This window comes from Cyprinodon variegatus, unplaced genomic scaffold, assembly GCF_000732505.1.
Source record: "Cyprinodon variegatus isolate N-32 unplaced genomic scaffold, C_variegatus-1.0 Scaffold1124, whole genome shotgun sequence".
Classification (NCBI taxonomy): domain Eukaryota; kingdom Metazoa; phylum Chordata; class Actinopteri; order Cyprinodontiformes; family Cyprinodontidae; genus Cyprinodon; species Cyprinodon variegatus.
The window spans coordinates 132,781-152,501 of record NW_015151577.1 but is presented as its reverse complement, the minus strand read 5'-3'; the positions used below and the strand labels follow the sequence as shown (position 1 = coordinate 152,501).

At 37.5% G+C, this 19,721-nt stretch overlaps 1 protein-coding gene across 1 annotated transcript in view; it reads left to right on the top strand.

Annotated features, from left to right (window-relative positions):
• The first annotated feature begins 845 nt into the window (after window positions 1–845).
• Window positions 846–19,721, top strand: part of LOC107101620 (protein Wnt-9a-like) — a 33,800-nt gene continuing 14,924 nt past the window's right edge. The window contains exon 1 of the mRNA XM_015400609.1: window positions 846–968. Within this exon, the coding sequence (XP_015256095.1) occupies window positions 877–968 (92 nt within the window). The 5' untranslated portion in view covers window positions 846–876. The remainder of the gene's footprint in view (window positions 969–19,721) is intronic.

Below are 19,721 nucleotides of genomic sequence, written 5' to 3'. Positions count from 1 at the left end.
GGACCAGGGGTGGCCATGGCCACCCTTAGTCAATCATTGGCCACCCTTGTGGCCACCCTACCATTTTTTCCCCTCTAATAGAGATGGTGGCTGCAGTAATACTCTCAAGTGGAATATAATCAAAACATTTGAATTTTTTGTGGTTACTCATACACATCAATATACTAACATCAAAGATAAGTACAGAATGCATGTTCTTTTCAGAACTAGATTTTGTGTTTTATGGGGTAAAGAGAAAATTATGTGTCTCTGTAAGTCATCTAGGAGTCTTGAGTGAAATCATAGATAAATAACTATTTTAATAAAAAGTTATCAAATGATCAAGATATCAGTGCTTGTAAATATCAATTTTATGCAGAATGTTTATTAATACAAGTAGGTAAGTAATGACAATGAAAAAGATTTATGCCCCAGAATTCAAAACTGAAAGTTTTATCCACTATACCATTTATCTAGATTACGGACGTGTAAATATATGCATCTATTTGTTAGCAAAGGCTGTAGGAAAGTATAGTTTGTATTTATTTAAAAAATACAGATGTTTTACTCATTAATTTTCTTGTAGGAACAGTTGAGATTGACTTTGAGGTTCTGGTGCCTATCCGCTTTCAACCACCCTTATAAAAAATTTCTGTCTACGCCTCTGTGTCGCTTAATCATAAATTAAGTCAAACTGGGGTTAAAAAATATGAGTGAAACCTGAGAGGTAATTGTGAATCAGTGCAGCATGTATTGCCATCCCTCTCTCTCTCTCTCCTCTCTCTATGTGCATGGGAGGAGCGCTCCCCTCTGTATAAGAAGTGTTGAGCTTCCAGCCAGGGATTTTACACAGCTACTCAGGAGAAACGAAATGATCTGCCCTGGAGCCGCAGCAAAATGCTGGATGGACACCTACTCCTGGGATGGTTATCGTTCACAGTTATAGTGCATCTTCTCAGCTTGCCTCGACCGACCACAGCTTACTTCGGGTAAGAACTGACACACACATTCCCACAGTAGTCAGGTCAATAAATATAATGCTCATTTCATTGATTTTATTGGTTCCTCCATCACAAAAGCAGGTTACCTTTCCTCCATTTGAGAACAGTGGGATGCGCACTGTAGGGATTGCTCTGTTTGAATTTATATTGCAATATGAGAGAGGGTGAGTGGGGGTGTCACTGTGAGGCCTCGCAGCTGGTGTCTCCCGCAGGTTGTCTGCAGTTTCAGCGTCTATTAAAGGGAGTAATGTTGGCTCGATATGGTTCACCTCCACTGTTTCCCCCGATAATCAAGCCAGAACCCATTGTAAAGTTACTCTCAGAGCTTCATTTGAATACACCGCTCCTTATTATTTATTTGTAAAATCATGTTCCGAGTGGAGTCGGGAAAGCAGGCGCGCGGAGCGCAGCGAAAGGTGAGTTGGAGTTGTCAACCCCTCAGAGCCAACAGCTGGTAACAATAAAGCAATATGAGTGAGTGAACTGAGCCGGCGGCTGAAGGCTCTACTCAGCTTGCATAGAACATTTCCCCCCATCCAGTATAAACCTCGCAGAGCTAAGTTCATTGTTTTTTTGTTTGTTTGTTTGTTTTTTCCTCTCAAATTTAAACAACATTTGGAACACGTGTGGGGAAGTTCATTTGCATTCAGAAAATTTTATGAGTCATGTCATATGCATAAAAGTGTTTTTTTTTTTGTTTTAATTTTAAAAAGAGGCGGGTGGGGAAAAAAGCAGCTTATTCTCAGGGAATGCTTGTTACTACAATTTTGACTTCCACTTAACTCTGACTAATGCCTCCTTCCTTCAGTTTCATTTTTTCACGTTTACTCTCAGACAGACACAAGGCTGTATAGCCTCCCTTGAACAGGAGGTTTTCAAATCTCCAGGAAGTAAACAAATAAAAACAAATTACCCCTGGCCAGAAATGTATCACTGTATCAACCTCTGTACTATCACATATCTAATGTAATTTATTAACATTTTTAAAATCATAGACTTTAATTGTGAGTTAAGCAATTTTATGTACAAATTATTTATTTTTATACCAGCATATGAAAATCTGAGGCTTTTTCCAACATATTTTATTTTGAATTCCGCTTTCATTTAATCTTCTTTCAGATTGGATGAAACGCAATATTAAGTCCCCTGAACCAACCGAAATGGCAAATGATCCAAGCAATCTTGGATCTATGACGTCATACACAATCCACTTGCTTTAAAAAAAATATATATATATATATATATATAGATATAAAATATATAACTACGGATGTCTGGGGGACAGTTATTCGTCTACATGTTATGAATGCTGGCGTACCATAAAGAATAAATTATGAACAGTTTAGTTTGTGCCTTCAACTCGTTGCCCATAGGAAGACGTTACTTGGATATAACAAAACCAAATATCTTCAGAACAGCTCCAAATGATATGGGTTATATGGGTGAGAAGAACATGATGTAATATTGTAAAATCAAGGGCCCAATAAAAAACAAACAAAAAAAAACTGTGTTCCCCTTTAAGGTTGCAGTCGCCTGATTATTTATTTTAGTTTAAAAAAATGTGTATAGATGTAAATATTCCTCTTTTTTCATACATAAAAGTGGGTATGAAACGTTCGCTCCATTTTGTACCCATAAAACTGGGTATAAAATGACCAAAAATAAAGTAAAACACTGAGAGAAGTAAATGGCCAGCCCTTCGATGCCACCAACATCCCAGAAAAAGGCCCATCCTTTTTTAAAAACTGAATGGAATACACGTGTTAAGATATTAACCAGGATGGTTACATACCATTCACTAATACACTTCAGATTCAATGTAGCTTATAAACTTAAAGACATTCTAAACAAACTTTAATAAACCAATACAGCTTATCAATAAACTTGAACAAGTGAAATAGGTTTGAATTGTGGATCTAGGCGCATGCTTTCAATAAAAGTTTTTTAAGCTACAATTTGAGTGGATGGTTTTCTTGTGATAGGTGAGGTTAAATGTTTTGTTTCCTTCTAGGTTTGACAACTTGGATAACATGAAGTTTTTGTTCCTTTTTTGATTGCCTTGTGCTAAGCTATTGCTGGTCAGTAGTTTGTCATTAATTGAAGTGAATTTTATGGATAAAAGATGCTCACTGCTAAAACATCCATAATGTCACAGTGGCACATTTCTCTGATTTGACTGAGAAAAAAACAACAAAAAACAGCAGAGGACAGATGGAGGTAAGCAGGTTTGCATTTCTCTTGGGGGGGATGTTTAAACGGAAGGAAACAAATGCAAAAAGGAGGGAAGAATGCTTGTGTAAGAGGTGTTCAATCTTAATGTAGAAACATTGTTTGGAGTGAGTGCAGAGCATATTTCAAACCATTGAGGATTTGAAAGAGAACTGTGCGATTTTGGACTGAATTCTATGTTCTCAAATAAAAACAGATGCAGCCCCCCTCTAGTTAAAGATGTAAATCAGTAATGCATTTTTTCTCAGCTGACCTGAGTGTTAGTCAATTGTCTCAATATACATTCAGTAGAATCAATTTTCCTTTGTTATTTTTTTTAAATTGTCAAATTTCACAAAAAAAATCTGAAATTGAATTTGATAAATGGTTAAACATTCTAAACATCTAATTGGTAGGGTACATTTGAAAAGTGAATATTTTCTTGTAAACAAAATATACATTTTCAAGCTGTTTATTAAGTGTGAGAGTTACATTGCTATTAAGGGGCCTCGGCATGTCATAGGAACCTATGCAGCTACTAATCTGAAATTAGTTTGCAAAGTAGGATCTACCCGTCTGTTTTGTTTCTTGTCGCAAATAATCCCTCATGGATGCACAGATTTTGCGTTAGACTGCAGAGTGATTAGACATGAGGTATTTATAGCGAATTGAAATTTATGGTAGGATCTGTTCAGGATCTAGGGGTTTAAGGGACCTGTGAATTAAGAGAACACAAGAAATGTCCCCCCAAGGGCCTGTAACTCTCAAATGTGAAAAATTGTCACCAGCTGAATTGGGGTTTTGTCTTTGCACTAATTTATTAGAGAAAAGGAAAACTTCTTTTTGAATACTCAAATGCACATGCTTCCTTTAAATCAGTTCAAACTAGTTAGCATTAAGATTAAAGTTAAATGGTGGCACTTATCATCCAAACCTAGTTGTGAACACTACTAAAAAAAAGTCTATTTGCATACTTACATCAATGGCTTTCTCTGTCTCTGATTTAGTCTTCAGCTTTCGTTTGCCTCTGACTTACATTTTTAGGACAAACATAAATGTATCCCTGTTTGTGGCACCTACTCCTTTCCTTTTGCAGGTATTGCCATAGACAGGTAATGTACGTTAAAGATAAAATGCCATGGCACCTGTACCGTGGTTAAAATGATGGTGCATATCAGCTTAATGAAATAACACCTGCTTTCAGCTAATTTAGCCTGTTCTCTGTGTTTTGGAAAATCTTTTGGTACTGTTATACTTTAGAATCATCATCTTGCCTCCAAGAAGAAGAGAATATGAATTAATAGTGAGTCAGTGAAAGATTTAGCCCTGAAGTAAGGAAAGGGAAGTGTGCTAGAACTGACTGTACAGGTGACTCGAGGTGTATTCACACCAGAAAGGTCCTTTGGTTTGCTAGATGGATCTCATCCCGTTGTTTGGTCCAGACATGAGATGGCTGGTCTCTGTTCGTTTTTGCATAAAAGGTATAGACGAAAAGAGGACACAAACTCTAGACCATTTAAAGGGGACCAAATGTGGCAGGTGTGAATACACCCTTAAAATATTTCTGCGCAGAGGCCAGGTTTTCAGAAACCTGACACCAGCTATGCTGCAGCCTCAACTCGGGAGGACGTACACAAACACAAACCTGTTCAAATAAATATTTCATGAGCGTGAGTCTTCCAGAGGCCTCCTGGGTACTGATTTACTGAAAATAGTCAATGTTGCATACTCAATTTCCAGAGTGCGGTGGAGCGTAAGTGTAACATAAACACAATCTCTCCTGCCCATAGTGCACTCAACAGAGGGTGGGGTGGGATTCCTGGCGTAGTCGAGCACCCGCATAAATTGTCATCCTTTACCACAAGAATGCAAACCCATTTTTTGTCCAGCCTGTTGCGGCAGGTGCCGATCTGCTGTTTAGTTGACATCAGAGTTTGCAAAGTTCAAGAAACTCACACTGTTGAAAATTGCATCACATTAAGATATTATCTTGTGAAGCTTCAGACCCATGGCTGCTTCAGGAGGTGCCCTTGTTGGTCTAAATCTTGTTTGTATAAGGCATGTAATTCTGTGGTCTTGTTAACTTTGCTGAATGCGGGTCCTCAAACTGAGTCAAGAATTTTTTTCCTTTTTTCTCTTGTTTAATTTAGTTTGTCGTGTGCGACATATACAGGAAGCCTACCCACAGCCATGCAAATGGAATCTACCAATTAGAGACATCCCAGCATCTGGATAGATGCAAATGTAGAAGTTGATGTCCACTTACCATCATATGTGGTATTTCTTTGTTCCTTAGGCTGCATTGTTGCACAAAGAACAGGATTTTGTTTTCTGCTCTGTAAAAGCTTTTTGTAGAAATTAAATTTGTAAACATAGAAAATAGTTTTTTCTTCAGCAGGATTTTTTTCAATATGTATTCATATCCTTTAAACTTATTGACATTTTAATAATAAATCATTTTATTTGAATTTCCTGTGATAAACCAAAAGAAAGTAATGCATTATTAGAAGGAAAATTATTTGTTTCATAAACATTAGAAATAAAATAAGACTATTGAATATATATGTTTTCATCTCTTTGCTGTACCAGTTTTTTGGGAATTTATTTCTTACAATTTTGCATTTCTAAAGATGGCTTTCCTAATTTTTCGTTGTTTAAATCTATTTTCCTGATAAAAAGGGAAACCATTTACTCTAAGGTATGAATGTATTTCACATTTATTGCATTTCGAATGTCTGCAGCTCCTCCAGAGAAACGGGTGAAATTGATTTCTTCACTTATAGGCGCCCCCTTTGCTTAGCCTGTCACTTTAGATGGATAGCAATCTTTTGGTGTTGTATTTGTCCCATGATATTTGGGCTTAAGAGTTTAACAGGGCCTAAAGCTTGGGATGTTTCTTAACCCTGCTTTAAACTTTTCCATAACTTCATCACCAATCTATTTGTTATTTTCCTTTGTGTTTATGTAGGATTTTTTCTAACAGACCTTTGATGTCCTCAAAGAGCACCAAGATTCTAAATGAGATTAAATCCGACACGAAGATGTATAGTCAATTTCTTAAATTAGGTGTCCTTCAGAAGGCCATTAAGCTTTGCCTATTTTATTTTTTGGAAAAAGGTTTGTGAAAACCTGTATTCGTTTATTGACAAACAGATTTATTCATTCATGGCCTGTAGAATATGCAGAAAGGTTCACGGTTGTAATGTTTAAAATGTACTAAAAAGATGAAGGGGAAAAATACTGTAGAAGGCGTGTTCATTCCAGTCATAGTCTTTCTGATTTATGGGATTTTTATCAGAAGATCTGCCAGCAGCATGTTTTTAAAGAAGTTTTCATTCTTTAGCATGTCCCAGATATGTAACAATTGCTTTTAAAGCTTCTCCTTTGGTTTTCCTCCCTCATGTGCATGCTGGCATCCTTTCAGTGGTTTGTGGAGAGCTCCTGTGTGATTACCTCTTATTAAAGCAGCAGAACTGGTGTGGGCTCAAGCTGGCATTGCCTGGCAGAGAGCGGTAGCAGGCGTCTCATTACTGAGCTTTAAGAAGTGATTAGCCCTGACGTGCAGCAGGGGCGGGGAGCACCGTTGATAGAGGGATTTCCCAACTTCATAGGATATCCTGTGGCTGGAGCGGCAAGTCAATAGGATTCTCTTTACACCCGTGTTGTGATGGTGAAAGTGAGATCATACTAACCTCAGATTTTAGCTACGTGATCACGTGCCATATTGCAAAGAAAGCAAACATCCTTCTTTTACTTCTGTTTTATCACATCCAGACTAGAGTGCTTCTGTGTTGCCCTTCAGTCTGGTACTCTCAAACCACTGGTAGGATTTACGCATACCACCCACTTCAGCTATCAAGTAGATCCCATGCAGGGTTTTTTTCCCCTCTTATGATGGTTCCTTCAGTTCCTTTACTTCCAGCTTCTATGCTCTGAGATATTCACTGAGCGCTTCACATATTGGGAGCCTGTTCCCGATTTATTCTTGGAACTTGGATGCTTTATCTTCAATGATGGCAATGATATGTTCACTAGGACTCTGCCTCGTTTGTGCTTAGTTTGATTGATATATATATCAATTAGGGATGGGACGATTTATGAAAACCGTCTGAACCGTTCGGTTTGACTGTCTCGGTTCGGTTCGCGTGTGTTTCGTTCGGTTCATGCGCTGCTCCTTTTTCTCATAGGCGAAGCGTTTACACTCCAGAGCAGAAGGTGGCGGTACTGCGACCAAAGCCAACTACCAGTAGAAAACAAGAAGAAGAAGAAGAAGCGAAGCAGCTTAGCCGGGTGTAGCAGGGGAAAAAAATCAGTTGTTGTGGAGAATTGTGTCGGAATGGCGAGTGGGAAAGAACAGGAGTTGGAAGACGCGCCAGCAGCACTTTATAGGTCTGCTGTATGGGAGCGCTTTGCATTTAGAGTGACCTACGATGACGGCGGAAAGAAAATTGTGGATAAAAGTGCAACAGTGTGCGAGCATTGCGCAACACGTTTTGTTTACGCTAACAGCAACATGACCAACATGTCATGCTAACCCCGAAATCCCTCATACTCCGTTAGCAACCCCCTCTCCACCCCGCTGCGCTCCAGACCGGCTGCTCAAAGCAAAGCTACAGCCCCCACTGTGGCTTCGTCCGCTCCCCTCTTTCTCCCTTGGAGATGGTAGAGAGCATGCGCGAGATGATTAAATTCAAAGCAGCAAAACATACGGAAATGATCCAGGGTTTCCGCGGATCATTTAAAATGATTACAATCCATTATTTTTTGGGGGATTTTTTCATTAATTCCATACATTTTTATGGGATTTTGGTGTAACAATCAACATATACCGAATCGAACCGAACCGAAAACCGTGACCAAAAACCGTGAATCGAACCGAACCGTGGATTTTGTGAACCGTTCCACCCCTAATATATATATAAATATATATATATATGGGTGCATGTGTATATATACAGTGCCTTGCCAAAGTACTCGGCCCCCTTGTTCCTTTCAACCTATTGCCACATTTCATGCTTCAAACATGAAGATATAAAATTGTAGTTTTTTATGACGAATCAACAACAAGTGGGACACAGTCATGAAGTGGAACGAAATGTGTTGGATATTTTAAACTTTTTTAACGAATACAGAACTGATAAATTAGGTGTGCAAAATTATTCAGCCCCCTTGCGTTGATACTTTAAAACATCACCTGCTGGGTATGTCTCTAGCAGTTTTGCGAGAGACTGAATTTTTTGCCCATTCCTCTTTGCAAAACTGCTTGAACTCGGTATGGTTGGATGGAGAGCGTTTGGAAACTGGGAGATTTATCTTCCAACTGCTGTTCACACTTTCAGGTCTTTGGCAGTCTCCAACAGATTTTCTTCAAGAATGATCCCGTATTTGGCTCCATCCTTCTTCCCATCAATTTTAACCATGATGGTGCTGCCATCGGCATGTTTGACAGTGTGGATGGGGTCATCAGGATCTTGAGCTGTGTTGCTTTTACGCGAATCACAACGTTTTACATTATTGCCAAAAAGTTTCATATTGTTTTTAACTGACCAGAGAACCTTCTTCCACACGTTTGTGGTGTCTCCCAGGTGGGTTGAGGCAAATGTTAAATTAGATTTTCTATGGATATCTTTGAGAAATGGCTTTCTTCCATAAAGGCCAGATTTGTGCAGGATATGACAAGCTGTCTCCCAACTCAGCTGTAGATTATGTCTCAGATAATGTTATGTGTGCTGTTTCACTTAAAGCCTCTTAAAACTACTTTTTTCCCCCACTCATCACAGAAAATAAAGCCCATTCACTTTCTTATTTGTATTTGTTATTAAGAGACCAGCAAAGGAAAAGAACAGGGCAGTGCCTGCCACCCCATCTGCACACCATGAAGCACATCCAGCACATCAAAAATGCTTTTGGTGCTCGTCTGATTTCAATGTCCACAGTCAAGATCTTGGATGCCTTTTTACACTCAAAATATGTCCATTGTGAACCGTCTAATGGTGTCAAACTTGGTCTTCTAGAGATTGTGAAAATATCAGTAGTTTTCTCTATCTTTAAACTGAATTTACCAGGGATGGTCTTGAACACTAATGCATGATAGAGATGCTCCAAAGCATTGGCCACAATATGTGCTAAGCATTGGATTACAGTGGTATGAACCCAGAATTATAAAGCAGGGTTTATGATGTTTTTTTAAGATATTCATATATAAAAAAGCAGCAATAGCCTAATAATATTACAATGAGAATCCTCCCTGTGGACTTGAAATAAGTCCCAAATTGCCTGGTTTCTTCCAAAGAGGTAATCTGCAAATCATTCAACTGCTCATGTTAAATTTAAATATATGTGGTGATGTTCAGTTAAAAAATAGAAATCAACAGAAAAAAATAGAAATTCATCAAAGAAAGACAGCACCACAAACACTTGATAGCCATGTGCCTTGTCTTGCTTTAATCTAATAATTCTGATATTTGGCCTAATTTTGAAGAAATAATGAAGAAAACCTCATATTTATAAACTTGGCATTGTTCTTAACAAATACCTTCAATCTGGGCTAATGTCAGAGCCAACTTTGTGTGCGTTTGGGGTGTTGGTGTGCTGGTACAGGGCTTCTCTGTGCCGTGGTGTGGGCTAGATCAGGGTAGTCATGCGGACATCGCTGCACACCCAGTCAGTGCCAGTCACATTGTGACTGCAACCAACCCTGCAGACCTTAGCCGTTTTGAGTTGTCACATAGCAGTTAAACCTCTTATCATACTCAATGGTCCAACTACCATTCCCAAACACAACTTCTGTTTTCAAATTATTCTGCCACCAGTTTTCATATTAATGGATGTAAATGGCATTTGTCTAAGTAGCGAGTCTCCCCAGCGACTCCCCCTTTTATTAGTTTACTAAATACACAAGAAAAGACTACCTTGCAGAGGTTTGTCACAAGACTTAATGCATTTTCTTGCATGTTTTATACCATACACTAACAAAAGTAGTGCATCACTGTTAACTGAAAGGGAAAGGATACATGGTTATCAAAATAAAAATCAAAACAAGTTGGATTGCATATGTAATTAGCCCTGTTTGCTCGTAGGAAATGTTGGTGAACATAATTTTAAAATCAAAACAATAGGGCATAACTACAGACCTTACAAGGCACAACTTTGCAAACTACTAATCTGGGGAAAAAAAAGAGCATCTCACAGAGAGAAGCCAAGAGCCTCATAGTATCTTTGGAGTAACTGCAGAGATCCCCAGCTATTAGTTTGGAACTCTAAAAAATTTAGTCTTGATAAATGAGTGAGAAACAGAAAACTGCTGATCAAAGACCAGACCAAAATATAATGGATAATCTGTGGTAAGAGATTTCAATTAATGTAAACAGATGTGCCGCATGAAGTCTATATGCTTAAAATATATTTCACCTTGAATAATGATCAATATCTTGTGTGTAGATGTGTGAGCAAACGTGTGAAAAACATACCTTGAAAGGTAGTTTTATAAAATACTATTAAAAAGAGACTGAAAAAACATGCACACCACACTTATTTGTTTTATTTATAAAAGCATTTAAAAACTATGTATCCTATTCATTTCACACTTTTTCTACTTAGATTTGGGATATAATAGAATTCCAGTAAAATGCAATGTGTTGGAGCATGCAAGGGTTTAAAAGCATTTTCAAGATACAGTGCGTTAATTTTGCCTCAACATGTCTTCTCATGATATTTTTGATTGAAATATCATGCAAAGACATGTTCATTTACTTAACTCCATCAGTTTCTTCTCTGTTTTTTGCTGTTTTCCTACATGCTTTATTTTTCTCTGTTGCAAAAGATCAGACAGGACAGCAAATGAGTTAACTTTAGCTCATATCCTGTTAAGTCATAGAAGATTATCAACTTCCTCTCAGATGCGGTAAAACTCAGCAGTTCTAGTGATTTCATGACAGTTCCACAGCACTGAAGGGCTCATAACTCAACTGATGACTTCATAATTCAAATACCACTGCTATATGGCCATGTTAGTCTTCTAGTCACATCACAGCAGTGTGTCCTGCTTTTTGGGTCTTGTTACGATATACAGTGCTGCGGGGGGTTGTCAGCTGGGTTGCTGCTTTCTGCTTCCTCATGTTCTCTCTCTATGCCTGGTACACTTAGCCCTGTCTTTCAGTGGTTAACTCTCTCTTTTTCTCTCTAAGGCATAGCTATTCCCTAAGGTTTTACTACAACTAAATATATGTCCTCCTCTCTATCTTCTAGACTTGAATACTGGCCCCAATTTTTTTAATCTGCTTAACTACTGCTGTCATTAATATTACATTTTTCTCACACAAAATATGCTCCTGGATTCGTGCTGCTATTTCTTTTTGTTGTTGTAGTTTTTTCTGTGTGTGAATGCCCTGTAGTCTTAAAGTCGTAGGGAAGCAGCTGTTCCAATGGTTGCAGTTCCGAATCCTCCCGAGTGGTGTCCGACTTTATTCACAAGTGAATAAAGTGAACGTGATTGGTCGATTATCAAGGGGGAAGGATTGTTGTGGGGTAAGGTTCGCAAGCAAGTTTGGTTGTGGCTGGTGTCTGGGAAGCATCTTGCTAACCACTTAGCAACTTAGTGCTAGTAGGTTCCCAATGGTAAATTAAATTTAGTGTTGTTACTAAGTAGCACTTAGTAACGACTCTACCAAGGAACCTTATGGACAGTGGAAACATGCTAGAGGAGGAGAGTTTTGTGTCATTGGTCGTGGATGAGTCTCCTCAGTCATAAATTTTTCATTTAGAGGAGGAAAGCGGAGACGAAGTTGGAAGTGGACGCCATGGAGGCAGAAGCTTCGTTTGGTGTAGAAGGCTTACAGCCGTACATGTTTGAACACTTGCCTCACAACGCTGGCAGTTCTATCAGTTCTACGCCTGCCGAAGACACAGACGTCCTTCCCCGTGAACACTGGGATGTAATTAAATTGTAAAGTAAATAGATTCTTATTTCAACCATTTTATATATCAGCTGCGACATATGAATCAAGATGATATGACCAAAAAAATTTGATTGACAGATGACCGTTGATATATGATTGGCCAAATTTAGGTGTAAAAGCTGACGTATAACTAACTGGCCTGCATAAAATAACGAAGGAAAAACCCCCCACAGATTTTAAGACAGGATTTTTTTTTAATAGTAATTTTCTAACTTTTGGGACAACATGGTCTGATAAAGAGAACATTTATATACATGTTTAAGCCAGAATGATTTAAATTTTAAATATGACTTCCCTGCGACTTTAAGCTCCCACTCTATCGTTGCATATGGGTGTTCAAACTGAACTAAGTTTCGATTCTGGAGCATTTCTTCCAATAAAGTGGAATTCTTCTTTCTACTGTTGCTACATGCATGCTTGTTATGAGGAGTTTTTGCAAGGTCAATGATACAATGCAAGTGACTGACCACAGTCCCTGCATGCTCATCCAGGAGGAGTAAACTCTACAAATCAATAACGCCACAAAATCTCCTGAGTTCCCTAAGGTAGAAGTTTTTTTTTTTTTTTTTTTAAACCTGTCTGTATAATTTAAGTGTCTTTGTAAAGTGCCTTAAGGTGTTATGAACTGGTGCTACATTAATAAACTGAATTAAAACATCTTTCAGGCAGGATTACATTTAATTGAAGCCTAGTATATAGTTTTTCTCTTCTTTATTTTTTCAATAATTAAAAGAATGAACAGTATCCCCATAAAAAGTAGGTGGCTGGTACTGGATTTATTCTTGCATAAACTTAATGGAGGTGGATAAGTCTTGAGACTCCCTGACACACTAAGTCATTCAACACTGATTCATGATTTCTCCAATTATTTTTGTCTAAGCTATGGAGCATAATGTCAGCCAGAGAATAGATGGGGTCAGTGGGAAAACACCACACGCTTACATTCCTCTGAGCTTTGGCATGGACCTGGCTGTGATATCCCAGATGGAAGTTGGACCGGGTGGTCTGAAGTTCATCCAAGATTTCTAAAGAAAAGCATGTAACCTTGCCACAAAAAAAGTGTGTGTGTGTGTGTGTGTGTGTGTGGTGGAGGGGGTTCCTTAAAGACTGAGAAGACAGGAAGAAAAAGTGAAAATGGGGAAAAAATATATTTTCTAACAAGATAAACTTCCTGCAGACCTCAGTATTTAATTTAATGATTAATACCCCTTTATATTTATTGCACACAGATTAGTCTCAAGTGAGCAAAGTAGTTTGTCTTTATGACAGTTAAACTGTTCCAGGACACATGTCCATGTCTGTCACTGTCTGGGGTCGGTAAAGTTCTCGCACAGCAGTGGTTTTGTCTGGAGGAGTCTTTGTTTTAAGCAAACAGCTGGGCCCAGTGATTGACATCCGTTTAGAGATATTGACCATTGGGAATAGAGGAAGTTTGGAAAGTGGGGGGGAAGCTTAGACGTGGGAGGGGGTTGGTTATGATGTTGGAGACATCAGACCACACAACCTGCAAGTTCAGACTGATGGAGAAATTGTGGCTTTTGGCTTTTCTGTCTGGACGCGTTCAGCAGCTACAAACTCCTATAGGTGTTGACTTAAGGTTGTTGGAGACGACATGCATGTGCACATAGATACAAGCACACTATGTAGAAAAATGGGTCCAGCTTTACTGGTTCATAAATAGAAACTGGATGACAGCTGCTAAGCATAAAGAAATAATACCTGAAGTATCCAGTAAAAATAGTTTGACAAATGATCTCATCTGAAATTTTGTATAGTTATTTAACATTTCTGCATAAGTGGAATCTCTAAATTAGATATCAAGTTTTAACATGTATTGCTTCAACCTCTAGATTAATGCTTTCTGACAGCTCCATGACTGGTACATTTTTTGAACTGATATTTATTATCACCTCCTCTAAGGAGTTTATATTTTAGTTGAGTTTTAGTCTTTGTTTGTCTGTCCATCTTATTACAAGATAACTGGAAAGGTTATGAATGGATTTTAATGACATTTTTACCAAAGGTGCACCCCAGTCTAAGGAACAATCCAAATAATTTTGGTGATGATCCATATCATAATCCAGATGCAGGAGTGTTTTAAAGGATTCTATGACATTATTTGGTGGAACCCAGCAGTCCCCCCTGCCGCTCCCCGAAAAAAAAAAGAAAAAAACAGAGAGTAGCAGCAATTACTATTGACAGCTTCCACATTGGACTAAAAACAGTCCAGAAGTATTATTCTGAAGACAAAAACACAGGGAAGATGAGCCATGAAGAAGGTGAGAGCAGAACAAACACCCGAGGCTGCAGAAACATGCTGTTTCTTATGTATAAAGTAAAGGGTTTTAAGGAAAGTTCCTCGTACCAAGGAACAATTCATTAAAAAATTGGTACTTATCCAGATCATGTGCGAGTTTTAACTCTAGGTATAAGTCACAATATGGGGCAAAATGTGATGCTTGGTGGAGGTCCACTCTCTTCAAGTGTCTTTCTAGCTTTTCTTATTTAAAAAAATATCTGTAATAATAAATCTTTAGTATCTATGTGTCAGCAGTGGCAACATCAGGTGGTGACGTCCAAAACTTAAAAATCTTGTAACTGTATTTAGTGTTAAGACCGACTAAAAAAATTAAGCTTGATATTTTTTTTTTTTATTATTGTTAATTGTGAACTTAAGGATCTCTGCTATGAGAGCACTTATCCTTAAGCGTAACAACTGGTGTGATCTACCTATCATAGTCCTCATGTAGCATGTCTCTCTTAGGTGCAGTTAGAGCTGGAAATGTCGGTACTAGTTGGTATCAATTTATCGCCATTATATTCTGTTAAGGCTGTGAATTGTGATGTTAATATTTTGATAGATAGAAATTGAATATAATAAAAAATATAGGCTTCAAATGAACTAAAAATTTAAAACAAACTCTTTGAGTTTATGTGTTGGGCCAGTTTTACAGATACAGTTGTGCAAGTAGGCAAAGACACTACTTACTTCTAATAAAATCCTGGCATGTTAGTTTTCTTCAATGAGTGCATGGCTAAAGCAAGACTACATTTGCAATAGCATTTTCTTATGTTTCTTTTAAACTGTTTAACATTTTCTAGGCTATTATGTTTAATAAACAAGCAGAAGTATCAGCTAAGGGTAAATTGAAGAGCTGCACTCTGAAGCCAGAAGAGGGAGTGATGATGGTGAAATTCAGAAAGGTAGTCAATAATTTCCTCAGAGGGTTTATTTTAGGCTCTGGTGTTTGAAATATGCTTTCTTTTTCTTGAACTGGCTGCAATGGAAAAATGAATATAAACTAAGTGTATCACTGGCAATGGGAGGTGCTGACAGGTAGAGAGAAGGGACTAAACAAACTCCCATGTTACTAAGTGAAAAGACAGTGGAGGAGGTGCAGCGTGTGAGTTTTGAGCAATGTCTGCTAGGAGTGTATAGAGAGGCAAGTGTGTGAGTGGAAAAAGCAAAGCTGAGCAAACACCAGTGAGAACTTCACATAGGATTATAATGAGTTTTATATGTTGGTGTTATATTCCATGGGTAGCCACTGTTGCTGTGCCAACACCTCAAACAAACACACCTTCAGAATACTGTGCATGAGATGAAAACATTCTTGAATTTGGTATGAAGTTAATTCTATAAAATTAGTTCTGTTTTTGTTTTTTTTTGCTATAAACACTTTTAGTTTTAATAGTTCCATATCAGAAAGCACCTCTTGTAGAGTAACACACATGTATTTAGTTTTCTTTCTAGAGGAAAGTTAATTGATCAAAATAAATTTACTGAAAGTTCTGAAGGGTTTTGGATGTTATAGCTAATTGCTATCTAACCTTTAGCGATAGGTGTTTTTTTTGTCAATTTTCTTAAGCTTGTAATATTTTATGCATTATACTGAAGTTTGATTAGCAGATCCCCGTTTTATGTCCAGAAGTTGCCAGCTTATGTAATCTGGCTGCTGAGTTTGTAGATGATATGAAGTTGTCAGTCTATTCTTTTGATATATACTGTAAGTAACTTCAGCTCAAGTTTTCATATCTATACAATCATGTGATGGATTTTAGATCTAGTTATTAACAGTCTAATTATAACTTTAAATATAGCACAAATTCAGCTTGTTTTGTCATTTTTTCTGGCAAGCTATTTATGCAGCCTCAGTTAAACTGAGTTGAGAGACAGATATTGAAACTGAAGCATCGGGCAAGGATTGCTTTTAAAGGATTGCTCCCCGGGACAATGGCAGCCCACCGTTCCCCAAGAGGATGGGTTAAATGGAGAGGTAAATTTATCCAATGTGAGATCAATACATTCTATTATTATTATTATTATTATTATTATTATTATTATTATTATTATTATTATTATTATTATTATTAAGAACAAAGTGCAGATGTTGTCATTGACTGTATGGCATTGCCAGTGGCTACAACAGGCAAGGAGGCACAGTGAAGTACTGAGCTAAAGGTACTTTCTATGGGAATGAAAAACAAATAAACATACAAGAGATAATATTGATAAATCAATGGCCCTTTCTACAAAAGCATAGCATAACCTAGAATCACTGGAAGAGGAAAGGGAAAAAACACAATAGTGACAAGAGTACTTTGCACTTGAAGGAAACAGAGGGAATATACAATGGCAGAGAAAGCCATATAATAGGCTAAGTAATGAAGGACACAAATCTATTGGAAAAAATAAAAAACACAAAGTAGAAAGCAGCGTTTCTACTTGGTGTTGGTGGTGTTTTCCTAAAACAATATATATAAAAAGTCAAACTCAGAAGCAGTGAGCAAGGTTAACTCTCTGAAGCTTGTAAAACCATGAGCTGGTAAAAACAGGAAACTATCATTCCTGCTCATTCAGCTGAAGCATGGTTGAGTCATGGCTACAAACTAGGATAACTGTCTTTTTTGAAGAAGCTGTTAAACAGTTGCTTTCATTTGGAGCATTAGGAAACCATGCTAAATAAAAAGATCTGCTTTTAACTGTAAAATTCTCCTGCAAAAATTCCTGTGTATGCATGTAAAAAACAATGCTCTGTTAGAGCTGCAATTAAGAGCAAGACTTAAAAGTTGGAATAGTTTTCATCTATAATTCTATGGTGTTTAGTTCTGTATTCAGGCCAAAGTATAGAGGTTTTAAGAACGTTTTATGTTGTAGGGCAGGGGTCTTCAAAATTTTCCAGGCCAAGGACCCCCAAACTGATGGTGAGATGGAGCGGGGACCCCCTAATTATATATATTGTATGAAATTGTGTTTCATCAAAATGGTCCTACACTCTATTACATAGGGAGTAATGTAACGAAAGTAATTTCGCCCTGGGATTATTAAAGTATTTCTGATTCCTCTTTGATGGGACAGGTATTGTGAATGAAACGGTGCCCAGCTTGAAAGATCTCCTGTGTGTCGCTGAATGCGTGCAATGATGGCTGAGAGAGATCTTCTGCCTCCATTTTTCTGCTCACTACAGTGTTTTGAATTCATGTTAATGTGTATTTAAAGATGTTTCAATTAGTGGAAAAAATAGCAGGGGGGAATATGAAAAAAAAAAGTCAAATCAACCAAAACTTTTCGCAGTACCTCCGTGGGTTTTTTTTCTTTTTTAAATTGAGACTCTCAGAACAGAGTAAATGTACAGTTTACATACCCTTTTATTAAAGACAGAAAAATACAGCTGCCACAGAATAGATTAAATTTGACATAATATTAAATAAAAACGAGCAAATCATGCAAATCATGACATTTATTATTCCTTCTTTCAATTTTGTGTTATTTGACTTACTAGTGTGAATTTATAATTTTCTGTAATGAGAGAGTATGTAAACTTTCACGCAAAAATGTAGACTAAAAAAACACAAGAATAATCAAAAACAATTTGGACTGGACTGAGCATCCTTAAAAGCCTTTCTGTTTTTATTCATATTGTGGTAGGTTTTATATTTCACAAGATATCTGTAAAGTAGCAATAGAGTATTGTCAATACATATTAACATTAGGCTATAGCATATATGCCAACTGTTTTCTTTGCTATTTTAAGATCACAATTCCTAATGTAGCCTAATAAGATAAAGCATCAATTCAGATCATATTTTTCTTAAATGCTCCTCTTGCTTTGGGTCAGACTCTTTTTATCATGCAAGGTTCTTCTGTTGTTGATTTTATAGTTTCAAAAAAGAATAGGTTTCTGTACCATGAGATTTTTGTATAAATCATAAAACAAAAAACCTTGCTGACAAAGTGGCGTGAAATGCTCTGCAACCTGTAGTCGGGAGGAGTGGTGTGAAATGCTCCATATGCATTTAAAGAGACTTAACCAGAACAACATTATGTAATTAAGAGGAACACCTGAGAATTTAATATGGCAAATTCAGACCAAAGCATTACAGTCTTCTGCTGTCCTTAACCATATATCAGAATCACATCCAATCCCTGATTGAGTTACGGCAAGCAGAATTATACAGGTATGGATTTTTTTAACACTTTTGTTGGTCTCAACGTGCGTCCACCTCATCTCTTGCCATGCCACCTTACTCTGATTGCCTAATAGGAAGCATTTATATGAATCAAAATGTGTTCTCATTGCTGACCTTTAAGTCCCTCCTTAAACTGCCATTATAAAGAGATGATACGTAAATTACTCTCTCCACTTATTGCATCTGCATTGAGTGTGAATGTACCTCTACAGGAGTTATTTGTTTCCATCCATCTATGGGCTCAAGTGATCAGTGAGCGTGTTTCCATTCAACTGAAATGCAAATTTTGAGATGGTTTGAGAAATAAGGAAATGTGAATTTGCAGTGTTTAAATTAGGTTTGAAGTGAATTTACCAAACGACACAAAGTATAATGTTGTCATAAATCATAATCGTCCACATTACTTTCGTCATGCATGTCTGTAGTAAACATAAAGTAGAGGCTACAATCTAGCCTGACTTATTGTTGTTTTTCTGCCATCCTAGTAATTTTTCTGTGATAAGTGGTTTGATTTGGCAAAAACATAGAATCTATAGAAGTAAGGGAAAAAAAATTGTTTGGGAAGACCAAACTGGGACAGAGGATCAGCACCTGCTGTTGCCACAGGTGGTGGAAGAATACAAAGGAGCGTTGAAAGGTAGATTTGGTTCCAAGATTGAGCTGCAAACAAATAGAGAGACTTGGTACAGTAGCACATCATGCAGCGGATCAGTGCATCTTTCTCCAAGCTTTTTAGAGTAGACTGGAATAAGAGAAGCACTACTTTCTGCAAGAAGAAAAAAAGTTAGAGATAGCACCACACAAGAGAACATGGCTACTGACCACATCATGTGCAAAACACCATGTACTTAATTACCATACATACACCTTTTGTTCAGTATATATTTCATGTTATTGTACCTTCTCTTGTGTGGAGTGTGTTCTTGGAGGAAAATCATTTCACCCAATTTTAAAGCGATTCAGCTGCTCTGATTGTTTACCGCATTGAGCACCCTGAAGAAAAAAAACATACTGAAGCATCTGTAACCCATTAAGTCCAGTGAAATGACACTTAGGACTCGAGGGGAAACATTTCAGTCTGTTTCGTCAGTTATTGGACTTAATA